At 41.9% G+C, this 19,630-nt stretch overlaps 1 protein-coding gene across 4 annotated transcripts; it reads right to left on the bottom strand.

The window, feature by feature from the left end:
• Positions 1 to 1,185: 1,185 nt before the first annotated feature.
• Positions 1,186 to 18,844, bottom strand: SGO1 (shugoshin 1). Of its 4 annotated transcripts, none has more exons than XM_074195721.1 (9): positions 18,742 to 18,843; positions 13,617 to 13,768; positions 13,337 to 13,533; positions 11,439 to 11,540; positions 9,311 to 9,390; positions 8,655 to 8,725; positions 7,001 to 7,855; positions 2,057 to 2,246; positions 1,186 to 1,911 (listed from the first exon to the last, which is right to left on the bottom strand). In XM_074195721.1, the coding sequence occupies exons 2-9, from the start codon at positions 13,759 to 13,761 to the stop codon at positions 1,767 to 1,769; spliced, it is 1,785 nt and encodes a 594-aa protein (XP_074051822.1). In that variant the 5' UTR covers positions 13,762 to 13,768; positions 18,742 to 18,843; the 3' UTR covers positions 1,186 to 1,766. The 4 variants fall into 4 exon arrangements, with proteins under 4 accessions (XP_074051822.1, XP_074051824.1, XP_074051823.1 ...); XM_074195723.1 differs by having other exon boundaries at positions 11,439 to 11,537; XM_074195722.1 differs by lacking the exon at positions 18,742 to 18,843 and adding an exon at positions 15,493 to 15,593.
• Positions 18,845 to 19,630: the final 786 nt, after the last annotated feature.

Raw genomic sequence — 19,630 nt, 5'->3', positions numbered from 1 at the left:
AGAGCAAGGGTACATCCCATGATGAGAGGGAACATCTTTGTCAACTTTTAGTGCAACCCCTTCCCCATGAGAGCAGGAGTGGTCCTTCAAAAAGGCTGCTTAGACACCCAGGGGTTTCAGTCCAGTGGGATGGTCCAACCTTCTGGACCATTGGTGTACAGGGCCCTGTAGCTACCACTTTGTCTCCTGCCCGTCACCACAGGTCTTTGTGGTGGATATCTTCTGTTGAGCATAAATTGTTTTTTTGTTCAGATTTTTGCAAGGCAGTGGGTTTAAGTGGCTTGCCCAAGGCCACACAGCTAGGTAATTAAGTGTCTGAGGCTAGGTTTGAACTCAGGTACTCCTGACTCCAAGGCCAGTACTCCATTCATTGTGCCACCTAGCCGCCCCTCCTAAGTTGGATTTCTGACAAGTCAGTCTTTGCCAAGTGATGCTAGTTCTGTGGTTAAAGTCAAGATAACTGGTTGTGGCTCAAGAGGCAATGCAACAAACTCCTCGTCCACTCATTCCATCGAGGGAAGTCTTCCCAAGCTTGGGGTGGACACCTTCCCATCACTTGGTACAACCCATTGGCCAAAATGAAGCATGCTACAATTTCTTGGAACCACAGCTGACAATTGGGTGAATCAGGTGGACACTAAGGGTAGACAAGTCCGAGAAGAGCTACCTCAGAAACCCTCACACCAGAGCTTACAGCTTACTTGATGGATAGAACGCCTACATCACTGAAATCCCAGTTTTGGAAAGTATAGACCATATCAGGCTATTTATTTACAAAAACTCTACTACCTTTATAACAGGGAAACTTAGAAGATAGGCATTGCTATCCCATTAAAAGGGTTCAACACACCAACCTGTGACTTCATTTTACCAATTTGTTTTTCAAGATCTACAAATGGGAAAATGTAAATGCTCGTTCAGTCAATCTTTTATTACATTAACAGCATTTTCTTATTTGCATTGAAACAAATTAGGTAAAATGTGGTGCCTCTGGCAGCACCTGCTCCTGGCAAGAATTGGGGAAGCTGCCCGGGCCATACGACTAAAGTGAAGGGACATTCTTTGGGGTTTGTTCAGGTGTGTAGTCATTTGATCTTGCATGGCTTTTGGTAAGAGATCCTGCACATTAAAAGCTCTAAGACAATTGCTCCAATTGGGTAATTCTACTTAATGAAAAAGAAAATGAACTTGAAGTGGAAAAGGCCATGTCAGCTTACAAAACTTTTATTATTTCTGGTATATGCTAAGTAACAGAATTCTTAAAAGTTTAAGTAGATATATACAAAGCTACAAAAGATCAAACTTATTAATGAAATCATACAAAGTGATCACAAATTTTATTGTTAGCAGGTAATGATACCAAATAATTATGAGTTCTGAATGATTTCTTTACCTCTCTTTTAATACATTTTCACAGTTATGATTCCTCCTATGGGGGAAAAACAAAGATGTTTGAAATTACCGATTTAAAGATTTGTCTAATTAACCACTATTCTCTCTACAATTACTATAAGAAATATAATATTCACTAAAACTAGGGGCTTTTGGTAGTATAATACATTTAAGCTTTTAAGGGAGGGGGGTAAGGCCAGCTATTTATCTACAGAAGGAAAAAACAAATCCACGTCAAATGCCTGAAGATAGGTTTTTAAAGCACTAAGATGCTTTAAGTGGCAGAACTTTTCCTGTTGACAGTTCTGCCTACTCTTGTCCCAACAACACCAATCATTCTTTTCAAGCAAGAGAGGTGGGGTGTCAGATGAATTTCAACGACATCCAACAAAAGCTTCGTTGTATTTGGATAGCGAATGCTTTTTAGAAGATCTGCTTTGTCTGGAGTCTTTCTTCTGTTTGAAAATTGGAGAATTCAAAAAACATATATCTGTAAATGGGTCTCCTCTTCTCAGTTTTCTATGAGAATAAAATAAGATGTTAGAAGTAAATCTTTGAGGCTCAAATAAAAATCAGTTGAATTAAATCACAATGTGACTCTCAGTCCTTCTGTCCCAACCCCCACGTCTCTCTACCTCCCCCCCCAAAGGCCATTAGAACATACGTGGCAAGGGCAGGTTCCTTGTAGTTCACACTCAGGGTACACCTGCGTTTACACAGGGGCAATGCAGAACTCTCTTCACTCTTGCTGAATGGAAGGGAATGTTTTCTTCTTTTCTCACGAGAAGTTGGATGGATATTGGTGACATCTTTCAAGCTGAGATGAAATGACTGCTGAGTTTCAGAAGGTGAACCTAGGGAAAAAAACATTCACTGAAGAGAGAGCCAGAAAAAGTAGAAACCTCAAACTGCAGATTAGAAGTCTGAATGCTTACCTGATACAATCCACAAGCAAGACAAGGCTTTGAACAGGATAGAAAACAGAAAAAGCGTGGATAGGGAAGGTGGCAGTTGTGTTTAGAGGCACGGGGAAGATCAAGAAATAGAAAAAGGGGTCACATCACTTAAGACATAAGAAAAAGGGAAAGCACATGTTCAGGAGAAAAGTTCAATGTGCCTGGGGCATTAAATAGGTGAAAAATATTTGATGAAGTTTGGAAATGTGGACTGAAAGGCAGTCATGAATTCCAGGAAAAGGAGTTTGGATCTGTTCAATGGAGAAGAGGGATGGGGACAGTGAGCTAAAGTTTTAAAGAAGTGTTTCTAGAAAGACCAATAAAAAAGTTGTTGTGTGTGAGACTGATTGGGGAGGAAACCAAAGGGAGGCAGGCCCATCAGAAGGTCATTGTGATAATCCATTCAAGAGCCAAGAACAAGGATCTAAATAAGGAGTTAACAGCGGGAGGGGCTGGAAAGGAGACATTAGGAAGTAGACTCAAAAGGACCTAGCAAAGGGACTCATCCAAATTGGGGGTGGGGTGGGACAAGGGGGCACATATAGACACAAATCTGGGCTGGATATATAAATTTCAGAGTCAGGTGAATAGGGGTAACAGTTGAAGACACAGTAACAGATAAGATCACCAAAGAAGAAAGTATAGCAAGAGGAGAAAAGATGACCAAGGAGAGCCTTTTGCAATGCTAGAAGAAAAAAAAAATTAAAGAAGATGGAGAAATTAGAAAAGTAAGAAAAAGAGGAAAATTGGGGATGATAGTACAGACTACAGCTATCAAGCTCACCTTGAAGCCCAGATTAAAATGTAAATGGGAATGTTTAGCAAAGTAAAAGACCACAGACATGTGTGGCCTGCAGGAATGTTTTGAGTCTGACACTACTGCTGTAGATTATAATGGTGTAAATGCTATAGAGGTCAGAGGAGGAGGGCTGAGAAGACAAGTTATTTAGCGGCCTTTTTAGTTAATTTAATAATTTTAGTAATTTAGTAGAATTGTCCAGACTGTGGCAATAGAAATAAGTGGAGATTACTTATTCAAGAGTGGAAGGAAAAGATGGGAAAGTGATAGAACTGGAGAAAAAATTTTTTAGAAGTATCTTTGAGGACAGAGCCAAAGGAAGAGCCTGAAAATACAAGAAAAAGAGATGAGTGACAGCAAACCTGAGGAAGAGCCCAGGGGAAGTAAGGTTGGCCTTGATTAGGGGAGCCATCAACCAGAAGGGGAGGAGGAAAACTGGGGTGAAAGGAAGTCTGCTTCCTTATATTGCTGATTTAATAAAAATCAACCTCAAATGAGCAGAAAGATTTAAAGATGATTTTGCTGTCCATGACCCCTCATAAAAATCAGCTCACCTTGACAAACAGGAGTCATTTCTCCTAAAATAATATTTTGATCCTGAGCTGTGATTGAATTGGCATTAGGAGCTCCCAATCACTGGCAGATTGGTGACGGTTTGGCACCCTTTGGGAAGTGCCTGGAGTGTGGAAAGGCTTGTTGGACTTTCCTGGGTGCCCACGCCCGTGACAAAGGTGGCATTTGAACTTCGGGCTGCTTTTCCAGGCTGTCTTGTCTATAAAGGTTTAATTGATATAAATGAATTGTTATAACAAGAAGGCCAGAAGAGCCTAGAAATCATCTTGGTCAATGAATATTGATCTAGGCCACAGGAGAAACAGAGAAGCCCCAGGCAATACAGAGGTTGAATATAATCTAGTTAGCAATGTTGGAGATGGGGGCCGAAGATTACAAAATGCCACTTCACAAAACAGCAAAAAGAAGGGGTGGAAGAGTCTGTGGAAAGCCAGGCCTGAGACCCAATGATGTCATATATACTCTCCAAAACATTTAACATGAATCTAGAAGGTTAAAAAAAACCCAAAAAATGGCAATTTGCCAGTATTGCACCCATTATTAACAGCTGGCAGCAGTACATGGGCCTTGAATTTCTTTAAGTCTCAATTTTCTTATCTGAAAAAAAGGGGGATGATATACAATATCTCCACTAAAGCCCTTGTGGTACTCCTATGAGGTTCTAATGAGGTAGCTTAAGTCAAATTCTTAAACCTTGAAATACTATGAAAATGTCAGCTACAATGTCCATAACACAGGGCAAGTGATAATCCTGCAGTAGCTGGCCCAGGCTGACAGCTACACAACTTGGCCTGTTTACTTTGGGGCTTCCTGGGAGTTAAGAACTAGAGGTTCAAGGGTTACTCTCTCAGCCCCCAGGCAGATGGGTCCTTGAAGCTATCAATTAGAAGTCATCAATTTGAGTCAAGGGAGGGTATTTATATATCAAGATTCCTTAGACTGATAAGATCACAGGTTCATAGTAAACAAAAAAAAAGCCTTCACAAGGATAATCAATTCTATTTCTACAGCACTTTTTGTCTCTTTTTTTGCCTCCTCCCTTTCAGATTCCTCTGTGTATGTATTGTAGACCTTCCTCCAGTAGAGGTCAGAGACTCATTTTTGTCTTGATATCCCAAACTTTAGTACCTTCCCTATTATAACTTACAGACAGGAGGTTCTTAATAAATGCTAAACTGGACAGTGAGGAGGCAGAACTATTTAAAAATTATTTGTTTTTGCAACCTAGGAGGAAAATCTTCAGAATGTAAAGGTTCAATTAAAGGTAATTAAGGGCTGAGAGGCAAGATAAGTGGGGAGATGGTAAGTCAGGAATAAGCAGCACTTGAAGAGTTCATGTTAACTACAGCGTGAAGCCTTGGGGAAAAAAAGGTTGCCTAGTGACTTGGACATATGCACAACAGGAAACGTCATAATGTGGCAACGTATATAGAGCATAGTCGGCATCACACGCAACAATGAGAGGCATAATGTAGGGTCACATGGTAACAGAGTGGCACAGATTGGCCAAGGCTCCAGAGTAACCATGGATCTGGATTTGAACCTTGGTGAGGTTATCTTGTGACACTGGACAATTCACTTAATTCCTAAGTGGGTTAAAGCTGGAAGATCTCCCAGGCTTTGGGATGGGCCCTATCTCCACCACTACAGACTGGCAAGTGTGCCTTTACTTTTGGCCCAATTCTAGAATGTATCATGAAAGGGATGACTTGTGAAAACTGAGAAAAGGACACAGTTATTACTGGTAAGGAAGACCATCAAGCTCAGGTCATGTCAGGCTGATCCTATGAATGAGTGTATGAGGAGTCTGGTGCAGGAAGCTCATCACCCCAGGACAGTCAATGCTTGTAGGCAACATATGCAGAGATGGATTAGTTATAATCTAATCAGGGAGAGCAGAGGCCAGACATATGGATCCATATAATACAATCCATAATTGGATTGAGAGCACAGACAAGTAGAAAGGGAATGCCTTGAGGTCTTAGTATTCTTGGCCTTGTTCTATTTGATGACCTGGATCTAGGTAGAGATGGCATCCTTATCATACATGCAGATGAACCAATTCCAGCAGGGACAACTAATTCAGAGTTAATATTCAGAAGAGATTTTGACATACTGGAAGTGGTAAAATGAAATACAAGAGGAATAAATGACAGTTATATAATAAAAAAAAGACCCCACCCAAATCCCCAAGCACAGGACTGGAGAAATGGTTAGACAGCTGGTCATATGTCCAGGGTCCATCTGGAGGGGTCAGATTAAGTTTATAAAAGCTTCTGGAGACTTGAAAGCTCCAAAGCCGTCAATACTGCTACAATCACACAAGTCAAATGTGTTGGCAGATGGCTGCCCTTCTGACAGACTCTCTCTCCTCCATAAGTTAAACATGGATATTGTGCCTTTCTTCATGTTCCCAATTCTGAGGACGTTGGGCCACAGTAGGTGCTTAAGAGACTTTTACTGAGGGCCTACTTCATTCTGAAAAGAAGAGCTGTGGAGAAGATGGGAATGAACAGGTTGTGTTACCTGCTCAAGCAAATAGAAGCTGGCTGAGCTTGGGAGCGGGAGATGGAGAGGTCATGGGCACTCCCAGGTTCTTCCAGGGATTAGACCTAGGACTAAAGGGTAAGCATTAGAAAGAAGACATCAGAATAGTGTGTTCTCTGGCTCAGATGGGCTGCCAAGGGCTTTGTTCCACGCCTGCAGGCACCAGTCTCCTGGAGGAAAGGCTGGACTGCCTGTCTGCCAAGGGGCACTGCATTGCAGAGGGGTGGACATAGTTTGGGCAGAGGCTCTACTGAGCTCTCTTCTATCTCCAGAACCCAGGAACAAATAAAACTGAAAGGTATCCTAGGAGATGACTTTCATCTTTACAAAGGAACTGATTATCAAGTCACTTGATGTGAAGTATAAATATTTACCTGTATCAATTTGATAGGCTGAATTATGTTTGTAATCCATTATTTATAAACTTTGTACAATAAATGCAAGTCCTTTGATTTTGGCCCAACTAATTGGTTCTTAATTTTTTTTTTCTTCTGTGGCTTTCACTAAGAGGGCATCTGCAATACGCCTGGGATCATGTTTAAAGACTAGTCCAAAATGCGCCAAAGCCAGGCAGGTAGAGCTTGCCTACAAGGTTATCAGTCTGAACCAACCCCGCCCCCCCCCGACAGATGGCGATTCTACTTTTCCCAGAGAGACATATGGGGAGTATCTCAGCACCCAACTCTCATTTACCATCAACATCCAAACCCCAGACAAACAAAGGCTCACTTACTGAGGCAGCGGCTGGTGTCTGTTCTCACAGAGCTCTCCTGGGAGCCTTCAGGCACAAATGTCTTCTCTTCTAAGAGCACCCTTTTGGATCGAGGTCTCATTTGGACTGGGCTTAGAAGAGAGTCCAGATTTTGCATGTATTTGGATTTTTGTTTAAAAGGTACATAGAGTTCACCAGAATCCTGTTCGGAAATACTTGATCCAGAGCTGTTCAACTCAGATTGAATGCCGATCTCTTCTTGTTCACACTCATCATCATCATTCACCTTCCTTGACCGGAAAGGAGTGATATGAACACGTTCTTCACAATTAAAATTGTAGGCATCGTTGAAGTCATCAGACTCATCTAATTTTTCCTTGGAAAGAGTTTTATTACCTCCACTCCTGCTTTTCGTACCCTTTGATGCACACTTAGATTTACTGGTCCCACTGGATTTTCCTTTCTGTTCTCTTTTTCCTCTTTGTGAATATTTATTTTTCATTTCGGTCTGTTTCTCTTTAGGTTTCACCACCACACATTCTGTTTCAGTTAGTGTTTCTGGCTCTATTAATGCTGGGGATAAATTAATTTGATTCTGACAGATATTTTGGTTTAGATTTTTAGTGACAAGATTGTTTATTAGGTTTTTCTCAAATTCAAGGTTGTCCAGTTTGCAAAATTCTTCTGTTAAATTGCCAATTTCTAAATGATCTAAGGTTTCAAGGTGACATATATTAGTGTGCCTTTTCTGTACGCTGCTGCACCGAACAGATACGCTTCTTGGTAAGACACTGTCAAGCAATTTCTCCTCTTCCTTTGCAGAAGAAGCCTCAATATTAAGCCCCAGTGTATCTTGACAAACAGGAGAGCTTTCTCCTAAGGATTTAATAGATAAATTAATATGAAGGTTTCTCCTTCCTTTCCCCCATCCACCTACTACCTAATGAGTTGTTCTTAAGACATGACAAAATCAGAAAGTTGTTTTCTACATTTACAATAAAAAGGTTGTGATGCCAAATCATTAGGTTAATTAGGTTAGGTTTCTAGGTTACAGGAATCTGACTTGAAATAAGATTTTTGTCTGGCTCCTAGAAAAAATTCTTCAAAGGTCTATTAATTTCCTTTGACTTAAAAGAAATGAATCTAGTTCAACTAGTTAATAAACCAATCAACAAAAAATTAAAAACATCTACTTGCCTAACAAAAAAAAAAAAAGACCCTAAAAGCAGTAATAGGAAACACAAATGTAATCATATGACCTTTTGGGGAACATATACTTTTACTGAAAAGACATGTGAAAAATTGAAGGTATGCTACCCAGAATTTTTGGTTGAAAAAAATCAACCGAGTAGGATAGGCATTAAATGCTATAGAAATTCAAAGTAGACAGAGGTCACTGAGGATAGTAGAACCTGGGTAAAATACAGGTAGATTGGAGAGAGTGATGAATGCTTCTGAGGCAGGAAGAATCATATGAGCAAAGATGAAGGAGCAGGGAAGAGCCAGATCTGGATTTGCCTTAAGGAATCTAAAGTTAAGGATGGAAACATGGACTTGGGGCCAAACTGTGAACAACCTTGAATGCTAAGCTAAGGAGTTTAGATTTTATTCTAAAAGTGATGGGAAGTCACTGATGGTGTTTGAGCAGAGTGGGAACTGGAGAGGTGGCAATTACCTTCTATTCGCAACAATTCAGCTTTCCCTGGAAGGTCAGCATCCAGAACAGATTCACACCTTGGAAGATGCCTATAAATAACAACTGTAATTTATTCATTAATCCTATAATAATAATAGTTTTTAACATTTCCCTAATTTTGTGGCATTTTTTTTTTGGCTCTATCTCCCAACCTCATGAAAAAGTTCTTTAGCCAGAGACTATTTATAAGCTTTTTAAAATAAAAAATAGTAATCACCTTGAGGCTAATTTTTCATTATAAGCACATATAATTCTTCAATTTGGGGGGGCATGGTGTACATGTGTGTGTCTGAATGAACAGGGCTTAGTTCTGAAGTCCACTGCTTGAAGGATTCCTATCCTTATTTGGGGAGAGGCAGGGGGGGGGGAATAATTACTTTGATATCAGTAAATTGCATGAATTTTGGAAAAAGAATGCTCATCCTAGTAAGCCTTCTTGTGCTGACCCAAGAAAGAAGCCAAAGGGTAAGAAAGCAAAAATATTTTTTTCTTGACTGAGTTCAGAAATCTCATTTCCAAGGAACATTCAGACTCTCTATATAGCAAAGTATTTAGCAAAACTTTGTGTCAGTGGAAGAGAATTCTTTTTCTGAAAGGTGTATTTACTAGTAATTTTGAAAAACTTTTATACTAACAGTAAGTCATTTACTTCTGAGTCACTGTTGAGATCTTCATTGTAGCATTCTTCCATTTCTGAGGTACATGTTTTCCAGTTCTGTCAATAGAAAAAACATTCATTAACATGTAAATATTCATACTACCAGTTACTGTATCAGTTCAGTTATGCAAGACAGCTAAATAGGAAGCCCACATAGATGACTCACATTTACTTGATTAATGTGTATGTGTGTGTGTGTGTGTGTGTGTGTGTGTGTGGGGGGTTTGCAAGGCAATGGGTTAACTGACTTGCCCAAGGCCACACAGCTAGTTAATTAAATGTCTAAGGCTGGACTTGAACTCAGGCCCTTCTGACTCGGGGTTGATGCTTTATCCACTGTACCACCTAGCCACCCCAGATTTGCTGACTAATTTCTAGTCATTTATGAATGACTATTAAAAAACTGAACGGGGGGGAGGGGGAAGAGAACATTTACTACTTTCTGTAAATGTCTTCATTTTTCTAAATCCAACTCAATTCAATTTCTATGGTTGAATCTCACTGAAACTATAGAGACTAGGAGATGATGATTCAAATATTCCTCAAACCATCCCCCACACTAATCAATTAGTAAGAAAGAAATATGGAGACCAAAGAAAAATATCCCATCTATTTTTTTAAAGTGCTGAACAACACCCAAAGAAAGAATAATTCCATATATAAAGTAGAAAAGTGAATTCTATGTGAAAACTATGATTTTCTACTATGCATAGCTTATTTTTAGAAATATTAAATTCAAGGTATTACTTTCAAAATTGTTCTGCTTATCTAAGCCCTTCTGAAATTCCTTCTGTTCCTTTCTTTGATGAGCCCCTATTTTATTCTTCTTTTGGGGGCAACACTAACCACTTACTTCCTTCACCCCTAATTCTCATACCATGAGAAAACTATATTTAAAATATATAGGCACAGTTAAACAGAACAAATCCATACATTTGCCATGACTCAAATTCAATCCCACTTATTTTTAAGGCACAAGTTTGAACTCTGGTTTCTAGAGAATGGGAATATCCTCTACAGAAACAGGTAACCTGAAAGGAGGGGAGAAGATAATCATTCGGACAAGGATGCATGGATCTGGGAATCATTTGGGTAGAGAGGATGACTGAGAACTGATGATAACATCATGGGTCAGAGTGTGTTGTGAAAAGCAAAGAAGACCTAGGATAGAAGCCTGAGGAACTTCCATGCTTAGGGGGCAGGTCAGGGAACCAGGAGAAAATTGTGGCATAGAAGTTGAAGGAGGAGAGAGGTTCCACGATCAGGGGGAGGTCAATAGTGTCAAGAATAGCAAAGAGGGGGCATCTAGGTGGCATAGTGGATAGAGCACTGGCCCTGCAGTCAGGAGGCCCTGAGTTCAAATCCAGTCTCAGACACTTAATAATTGCCTAGCTGTGTGGCCTTGGGCAAGTCACTTAACCCTATTGCCTTAAATTAAAAAAAAAACACAGCTAAGAACAAAGGATAGGGACCTACTCTAAGATCATTGGACTTTAAAATTAAGAGGTCACTGATAACCTTGAAGTTCAGTACAACTGTGGGATTGAACAGTGAATGAATAAGCAGGAATGGAAAATTTTTTTCTGGAAATTTGATCAATCTTAGGAAAAGATGGTAACTTGAGGGTACAGAAGCATCAACTGAACATATTTTAAGAATGGGGAGACTCAGCACGTCATAGGTAGGAGAAAAGGATCCATTAGAAAAGGAGGATATATGAGAGGAAAGAAATCCTTAATAAGACAACCCTCCAGGGCTCCTAGAAGAAATGGAATTAAAGTCAGAAGCATTAAAACTTGATAAGAAGGGAATCCTTTCCTTTGGAAAATGAAGAAGATAAATGAAGCATATAAAAGTTCTGAGATATAGGAAAGCAAGATAGTAAGCAAGTGATCTGCTGAGAAAGAGTAGATAGGGAGGCAAACCTGAGAAGGTTTGGAGTAGTTGTTGAGGTATTTCCTTTCCTAAGTACTTTTATTAGTTCACAACAACAAAAAAGGACCATCTCAGAATCAGTATCATGTACCTTATTACAGGTGGTTTAATAAATAGTGATTGAAACAAATATCTTAAATGCAAAAATAAAGACAAATGAATAAACTTACTGTAGAACACAAAGCTTGAGCTGGGCTAAGAAGGTCAGCTGTCTCTAGCAATTTTTGAGTGACCTTACAAATAATGCCTCTCAAAGTTGCCAGTTTAGCCTGCTTAAGGAGAAAAGGAACACTGTTGATATTATATTATAATAAATTCTTAAATACTACTGACTACCAAAATGATTTTGGGAGAGGAGAGGGAATGGGAGAGGTAGGGGACAAAAGTATTATCAGACACAAGGTACGGAGAGTAAAGAGTTTCAATTTTCCCCTCAATCTTGCTCCCCCCCCCCCCCCCCCCCCCCCCCCCCGAAAGCACTGAGTAAAGACTTTCTATAGGACATGGACCTTGTTGTTATGGAGTTTAATTAATATGGAGGGTTAGGGGGGAGGATGGGGAGCAACCAAGGGGGGGAAGATCTAAACACAAATAACTATAATACACAATATTAAGTGCACTAGAGAAGTAGAAACAAAAAAGTGCTAGGGAACTGCAAAATGGAAGTTTGTTAAAGATAGAAAGGATACAGGGGGTGGGGTTTGAACAGGACTTGAAAGTATGTGTAAGGAATTCTATGGGTAAAGATAAGGACATTTCAAGACATAGGAATGAACTAAGAAAGAGACAGAGGGGTAGGAAGTTTAGGCTCATTTGGGAGACAGAAGATCCCACCTTAGTGGAGTAAGAGTATGAAAGTGGCCCAAGACTGTGGAGGGTCTTGGAAAAATGGGCAAAAGTTTTGATTATATAGGCAAGCAATAGGAGGTCACAGATAATTTTTGAGAAAAAAAAAAATGACATGAGCACATCCACGTGGACAGTTTCGAAGTCATGTCTATTTGGCTCCACAGTGCAATGTACTTTTCAACAGGTTTGTCTTGTCTGACCAGAAAAAAAGGTTTTACTCTCCTTATGTAAGCCACAATTAATGGCTTGTGAAAAACTGTTCGGAAGAGGGCCAAGTCAAAGAAAGGCAGAGCTGTCAATATGGGATTTTAAATTTGCAGTAGATAACTCATACATGAAAAAAAATGAAAGTCAACTATCATGTGAACCCTCTTAATCTCAACCATTATAACCTGTTGTTTGTAGACTTGGCTTAAATTAAATTACATGACACCAGGTTTGTAGAAATAAACACAGATGTAAATAACCAATCCATCAATAAACTTGACCCCCCTAAAATAACAATAATCATAATACTGAAAAATATATTGGCTGCTGATATCAAAATCATGAGTCAAGACTTTTCTGTCAGTGCTTATAAATTCCTACTGCAAAATGAAACTGAATTGTGAGTCTTTTGACCTGGTATAATTTACCTGTTGCATTTAGAAGCAGCTTAAATAAAATTATTCTCTCAGCTTAGTGACTTGTCTTGGTCACTCAGTTCTATCTGCAAAATGATCAGCAAATACTTAAAAGTGTTCAATTTGCTATCTGCTTCAAAAACAAGCAAACAGGTACCAAACACCTCCAGTGTACATGTAAGACACTGGAGACAAGACAGAAAACTAAAATTAGCCCCTGCCCTTGGGGAGTTTTACACGTGACTGGAGGAGCACAACTACACAGACAAATTCAAGGAAAAGTAAGTAGGGAGAGAACATAAATAAGGGGGTGTGATCAAAGGTGGCTTCATGGAGAAGGTGGCTCATGGAGTTAGGCCTTGAAGGAAAGACCAATCAGACCAAAGCATAAGCATCAATTCTACTTGCATCTTTGGGTATAGGGTTAAGGCTGGAATAATACCAGAGATTTAGACCAAAGAAGGTAATCAATAGGAAAAGCTACTTGCTGTTAAGGTTTAACACTAAAACTGAGTTGGATTAGTAACAGGTTAAAATAATTAATTCAGGGGTTTAAAAATTTTCTTCTGAGGAAATAACAGTTTTTATGAAAATACCTGAGTAGAATCTTCTGTTTGCTGTGATGCCAGCTTTCTTCTTACTATAAATAGCTGAAAGTTTAGATACTGGCATTCTTTCTTCAAATGTAGGATGGTGTCCTGGGCATCCCTCACTCTGGACCGTTCATTTTCTAAAGCTAAAGCTAGAGCTTTGTTGTTCTCCTGGTAACTTTTCAACTGTGTAGATGGATTGGCTGAAAGGAATATTCAATGGCTTACTTTCAAATGCAAAATTAATGAATGATGCCAAAGGTAAATAAAAATAAAAGCCTCCTACCGAGTATATACTGGCACTTCGTAGCCAGAATGGGCTTGGGTTTGCCAATTTGCGCCAATCGCTTGTTTCTTTTCTCTTTCATCCGTTCCTTTATATCTTCCAAACTATCCTGAAAGGATTTTTTAAGGCATTTTTCCTTAGCCATCTTCTACCTAGAGATTTCACAAAAGGAAAAAAGAACCATTTAAGTGAATCATTTCAAGCAAAAATCCATTTGGTCTAAATTAAGTCACTGAAACATGGACATAGATCGTGTCTGGAGAGCTGGCAATGATCTGTATGAGATTATCCAATTAAGGTGCATAGTTTAGACACGTCTGCTTTTGCAGCTCTCCTAATTTCGTTCACCATTTCTAAAATTATCCAAGTCGGGTGATCTAAGGAACAGGTTTAAATAATGAAGGCCTTTCTAAAAAGATGGATTTTCCACCTAAAAGCACTTTTCTTGTCTGACACCATCTGAAGCCTTTGCATTGGATTTTCTCTTTCACTGACATGTCAGTTTTCTTCCTTCTCCATCCTCCTTTCCCTGGTATTTCAGCTCCTTTCCTGAGGCCCTGTTCTGACTTTGGAGTCCACCACAGCAAGGCCCTCTCACACCTGCCATGTGGGTTTATGCTATATCCCGGTAGGGCTACTATTCAGCATCACCCTCCCCATGCCCTTAGCTCTCTCTCCCTGGGACCCTGCCCCAAAAATACTGACTAGAAGGAGGCACCTCTGAACCTGTCTTGCTGTATATGTCTGTGCACCTACTTCCTTCTGTTCTCAATATCTACCTTTTATGCTGGTAACAGTAAGTACTATGTTCCAGGTAAAGACATGCTAATCGTGTCCCACAATTCCATCATCACTCCAGTTATTTCACAGATCAAAACAGCCCCATCAGGTGGCCTTCATTCTATCTGTTGCCTTCCCCTATAAAACCATTATAGCTCCTTGGAGGCAGGGGCTCTTCCTTTTATACTTGTATCCCTAGGAGAGGGCAGTGACTAGTATAGAGGAAATTCTTAATCAGTGCTCATTCACTTATTCCCTCACATTAAGGAATAATTGCACATTATATTTCTACCTACCTACTTAGCCTTAGATCGCTAAGTCTAAAGCCTGCTAGGACTCAATGCTTAATGTTTTCACCAAGTATATTTGAGGCCAGTGACACTAAAATATGAAAAACATGAATATATTAAAATAACCATAGTTCTGATTTTTTGGTCAATTGTTACAGCTTGATTTTTCTAGGCTTTGGCATCTGGAGGCATTCATCATATATTTTGTTTTTTTCCCCCTCCAACCTCCTATTATCACTCAAGTCACCCAACTGGACGGATGTTTAACTCAGTTCTTTAATCAGATCATGGTGAATTTCCTTTAAATCTGCATAGCAATGTCAATTTAAATTTAAATTTTAGGCTTTTCTGTACTCATTAACTTTAACATATTATTCAAAATATATTTAAAAGTTACAGTGAAACATCATATATAGTTAACAATAAGCACAAGTAGAAATAAACCATCTTCAAAGTCTTTAAGATCTTATAGAATATCTAAAGCCAACTTCTGATTTTTATATAAAACTAATAATCACAGAAATCTGAGATCACACAACTTTTTAGAGGACAAAGACAAGAGAAAACATGAGTCCCCTCACTACTAGTAAATTATGAGGTACATTACAGGACAAATTCTAAATTAAGAGTGCCAAATACATTTTTATAACAATTCTTCAACCTATGATTTATCACTGGGAGAACTCCTTCTGCAGACTCAGAAGACAATTTCTCTAAAAGGTAATAGTTCTGGGTCCATATTCTAGTGCTTTCAGGCATATTAAGACTTGTGAAAGGTTACATTTACACTGAAGAGCTCAGGTTACCTTATGACAAGATGAGACAGCAAAGTAGGTAAGTCTTTATTGGAGAAAAGAATGGCAAATATTTTGTTTATTATGAAAACAAAATTGTGAGCACTCTGTACCTGTATTAAAATAAATTTTAACATCAAATATACTCAACTTAAAAAAAACACCTTTTCAGTTTAGTTCTATCTATCAGATATGTATTGATGTGCAAAGCAGGAGAGTGGGAAAGGAGGAGGGTAGAGAAGGGGTAGACACAAAGCTACTAAGTCCCATTTCCTTCTTCCAAGGAGTTTACTAGGTAAGTTTGTATCTGTATTAGGGATGGGGCAGAGTAACATGAGGATCTGCATAAACAAAGAACTAAAGGGACATTAAACAGTTTTCAAATCCTAAAGTATAAGTGCTAGCTACTCTTAATAACAAGTGCAAAAATGCTATGGAGTTGTAGAGGAAGAGACTATATTGAGAAGGGAGGGCTAGAGCTAGTCCTTAAAAGACAGGTTAGATTTTCACAGATGAGGATGTTGGGGAAAGCTCTTCAGACAATAATCTGAGTGTCAAATTAAATTAGAAATAGATCCTAACAAAGCAATTAACATTGTCTTTGTTAGACTATATTTCTGTATGATCTACAAAAGAAAACAAACTCATGGATCTGACATTCAAGACACTTTATGATCCGGCTCCAATTTTATTTTCCAGTCTTGAGGGATTTCGTTCTGTATATGCTACTAATGAGCAAAACTAGGCTAGCTTATCTATATTCCTTTTCCCCTGTCCAGATACCACCAATCCAAAGGATGCCTTTCCTGATCTCTCCAGCTAGGAGTGAATCTCTCAAACTACTTTGGCTTTTTTAATGCATTTTTCATTAACTTCTGGAAGCAACTTTAATCTATCTTTTCTCCTTGTTTTAAAATTTCTTGAATGAAGGTGTTGTCCTTTTTCATTTTTTTGTATTTTGGCACAGTCTCTGGTATATAAGAATATGCTTCATTTTCCTGGACCGTAAATGGGAGTTGCACCTGATAGTCTCTAAGGTCTCCTCTAGCTCCAGATCTATGATCCTAAGACAAATATTGAACCGAAGATTAGGGAGTGATAGGAGACAAGATTTGAAAGCAAGGCTGGAGCCAGATCCTTAAGGGCCTTAAATGTAAAGATAATAACATTGGGATTTTCATTCCATGGAAAACCTGTCGACTGAAAAGATTCTGGAGGGGGGAAAAGAATTCTACTAAGCAGATTCTAGAACCTCCATTCCTTTCTATGATGCTACGGATTGTTAGCTTTGAAACTCAGATTTCTTCGTTATGTTCCATAAAAAATTTCTTTGCCTGTACTGTGAATCCAATCCTGTTCTTTACAACTCCCTTCTTGGAATATTTTTTATAGATTTTTCAAGGCAATGGGGTTAAGTAGCTTGCCCAAAGGCCACACGACTATTATTATTATTAAGTGTCTGAGGTTGGATTTGAACCCAGGTACTCCTGACTCCAAGGCCAGTCCTCTAGAGATTCACTGTGCCACCTAGCTGCCCCTTCTTCTGGGAATATCAATCCATTTTCTCCAGTCTTTTTTGCTTTTCTTAAAACTACACTGACTAGCGACAACCTTTATGAAGTAACTCTAGGTCTGGGTTATTTACTTTTTATCATATTAGACTGTAATATATTATACATGATAATATTTTAGACTATATTGGAAGAGGCACAATATTTTTAGTTATAATGGAAGATTTACAGTGTGCAAGATCCACATCTATTTTAAAGAAATGCTACTAAGAAAAAGAAAACAAACCCATATCAAGGAGGGAGCACGAGCAAGATAACTGGTTCCATTAAAAACATAAAAATGAAAAATTGCAAATGGAAGCATTTACTGTAAGACTACTCCTCAAGAAAGCAATCTCTACAATTATAGTCTTAGAGCATGGGTGTCCATTTTTAAAATTTCTTGATCGTTGTCCAACAAAAACTTGCAAGGGTGAGAATTTAACATTTATTTATCAAGTAACCATATTGGTACCAATGAATATAATAATAAAATGTAATGAAAAGACCACATGAGGTCAGACTGGACACACCATCTTAGAGGGTTGCCTGGAGACCACCGTCAAGTTGCAACAAGCACAGTGTTAAGAAGCGCCCTGGGCCTTGGAGGTGATCCTGGAACCCAGGTTTTCCTAGTTTCGGGTGCTTGGCGATATGCTGTGCATTCATAAAGGTATTAGGATCAGGGTCTTGCAGAATTCTATGTCGGTAATCTTTGATTTGCAAAGGTTACGCCAGTAGAAGCACAAGTTCTGGCAATGTGAACAGAGGCAAGATTCCGAAGTGCCTCTTGGATGGACCAATTAAGCTAAGAGGAGAGGCTAATTGTCAGCAGTCTCAAATTATTTGGCCACGGCCGCTAATAAAATTTTAAGACGGAGGCTCTAGAACCAAGAATTACTGGGGAAATTAAGATTTCATTTTATATACATTGAACTGGGAAGGTTCCCCAGGTCCCTTTCAGCTCTCAAACCCAGTGAAGATGCAAACTGAGGTCACAGAGCTAAGATCAAACACTCGCCTGGAAGCACGCTAAGTACGAAATCTCATTTTTGGCGGTTCCGCGTCATTCTAGAGGCAGAAGTGCCAAGAACAAAGTCAAGGAACGTCGCAAACTTCGGGGCCCCGTCTAAGCGCCGTCTGCTGTTCGAGACGCCACAAGCCAGACGACAGCAGGCTCTCCTCGGGCCCGGCGCCGCCGCTCCGTCTCGCTCGGTGGAGGCAAAGCCACGCGCAGATGCGCAGCCCCGTCCCCTCGCGGCCGCGGCCGCCCTGGGCTCTGCACGGCGAGGCACCCGCGCTGCCAGGTCCTCCGGGGCGGTCTGCGCGCTCACGGGCGTCCTTTAAGGAGGGCAAAGGGGGCAGGAAGCCTTCTAAGGCCCGGCCCAGGCGCCCAGCTTCCTTCCCCGCCACAAACCCGACCAAGGGCCGGGCGGGGGTCCTTAGGGGGATTTCCGAGTGCGGGCTCCACGGGGGCCCCTGGGCCTTTACGCCCGCCAGCCTCGGGGGGCTCAGCGTTTTCTTTCCGGGCCGCGGAGCGGACACGGGGCCCTCGCGGTCCGGGCGGCCCAGCCCAAGCCCCCAGGCGCCGCTCCGGAGATGAGGCCTGCGGGCTCGGACGACCCGGCCCCGGGGGCCTCCCCTCGCGGCCCCGCCGCCCCCGGCTCCCGCCCGGCCGCCCTCCCGCCGCCGGCGGCGCGCTAACACCTACGAGCTCCCGCGTCCCTCGCCGGCCGCGCCGGCTGCGGCCGGGTCCGTTGGTTCCGTTTCCCCGGCGGCTTCCGGAGCCTCGTTCGAAATTCTCCGCTGCGGCGTCCTATTGGCGGACGGCGCCGCGTCACGTGGGGCGGCCGGAGCGGCGCCGCCGCCGCCGGGGAGACGAGCGTGGCGGGCGCGCGCGGGCACGTCCGGCCGGCCCGCGCCACGTGACGCCCCTGCCCGCCTTCTTCCGCGGGGTCCCCGCCCCCAGGCGGCTCTTCTTGCATCCGGGAACCCGGCTTTCTCCCGGCGGGCTGCCGGGAGCGGGCGGGGCGGCTCCGCTCGCCCCCTGGCGGTGCGGGGGCGGGGACGCGGCCGGGGCCACCTTGACCTTCGGGGCGGCCGCTCCCCCGAGGCTGCGGCGCCTGCGCCGGGAGGAGCGCAAGGGGCGGGGCGGGGCGGGCGGTCAAGGTCTCGGGCATCTCTGCGCTGCGCCCCCGCCCCGCTGCCCGGAGGCTCCGCGGCCCCGCCCCGGGCTGCCTCCCCGGCCACCACCCGCCTCCTCACCGTGCCAAGCTCCTGCTGCATTTTCTGGGAAAGCGGCCGAGTCTGCGCCCCGCCGCGCCCCGCCGCCCCTCGGCCCTGCGAGGCGGGCGGGGGCAAGGCCGGAGTTCAGGTCCGGCCCGACGTTGGCCGACGGTGCGGCCCTGCGCGGGTCACTTGCCTTCCACCGACTCAGTTTCCTCCTCTGTGAATCGGGATGATGCCAGGGAGTGGGTCCCAGCATTGTGAGGGGCAAATCGTGTTTGTAAATGTGAACCGCTTCGCCAGCTCCGACTCCTCCAAAGTCCCTCCACCTTCCCGAGGGTTCACACCGCCGCTGTCCGAAGCGACACTCGAAG

This window comes from Macrotis lagotis, chromosome 7 (genome assembly GCF_037893015.1).
Source record: "Macrotis lagotis isolate mMagLag1 chromosome 7, bilby.v1.9.chrom.fasta, whole genome shotgun sequence".
Lineage (NCBI taxonomy): Eukaryota > Metazoa > Chordata > Mammalia > Peramelemorphia > Peramelidae > Macrotis > Macrotis lagotis.
The sequence above is the reverse complement of the archived record's forward strand: the minus strand, read 5'-3'. Positions and strand labels throughout refer to the sequence as shown.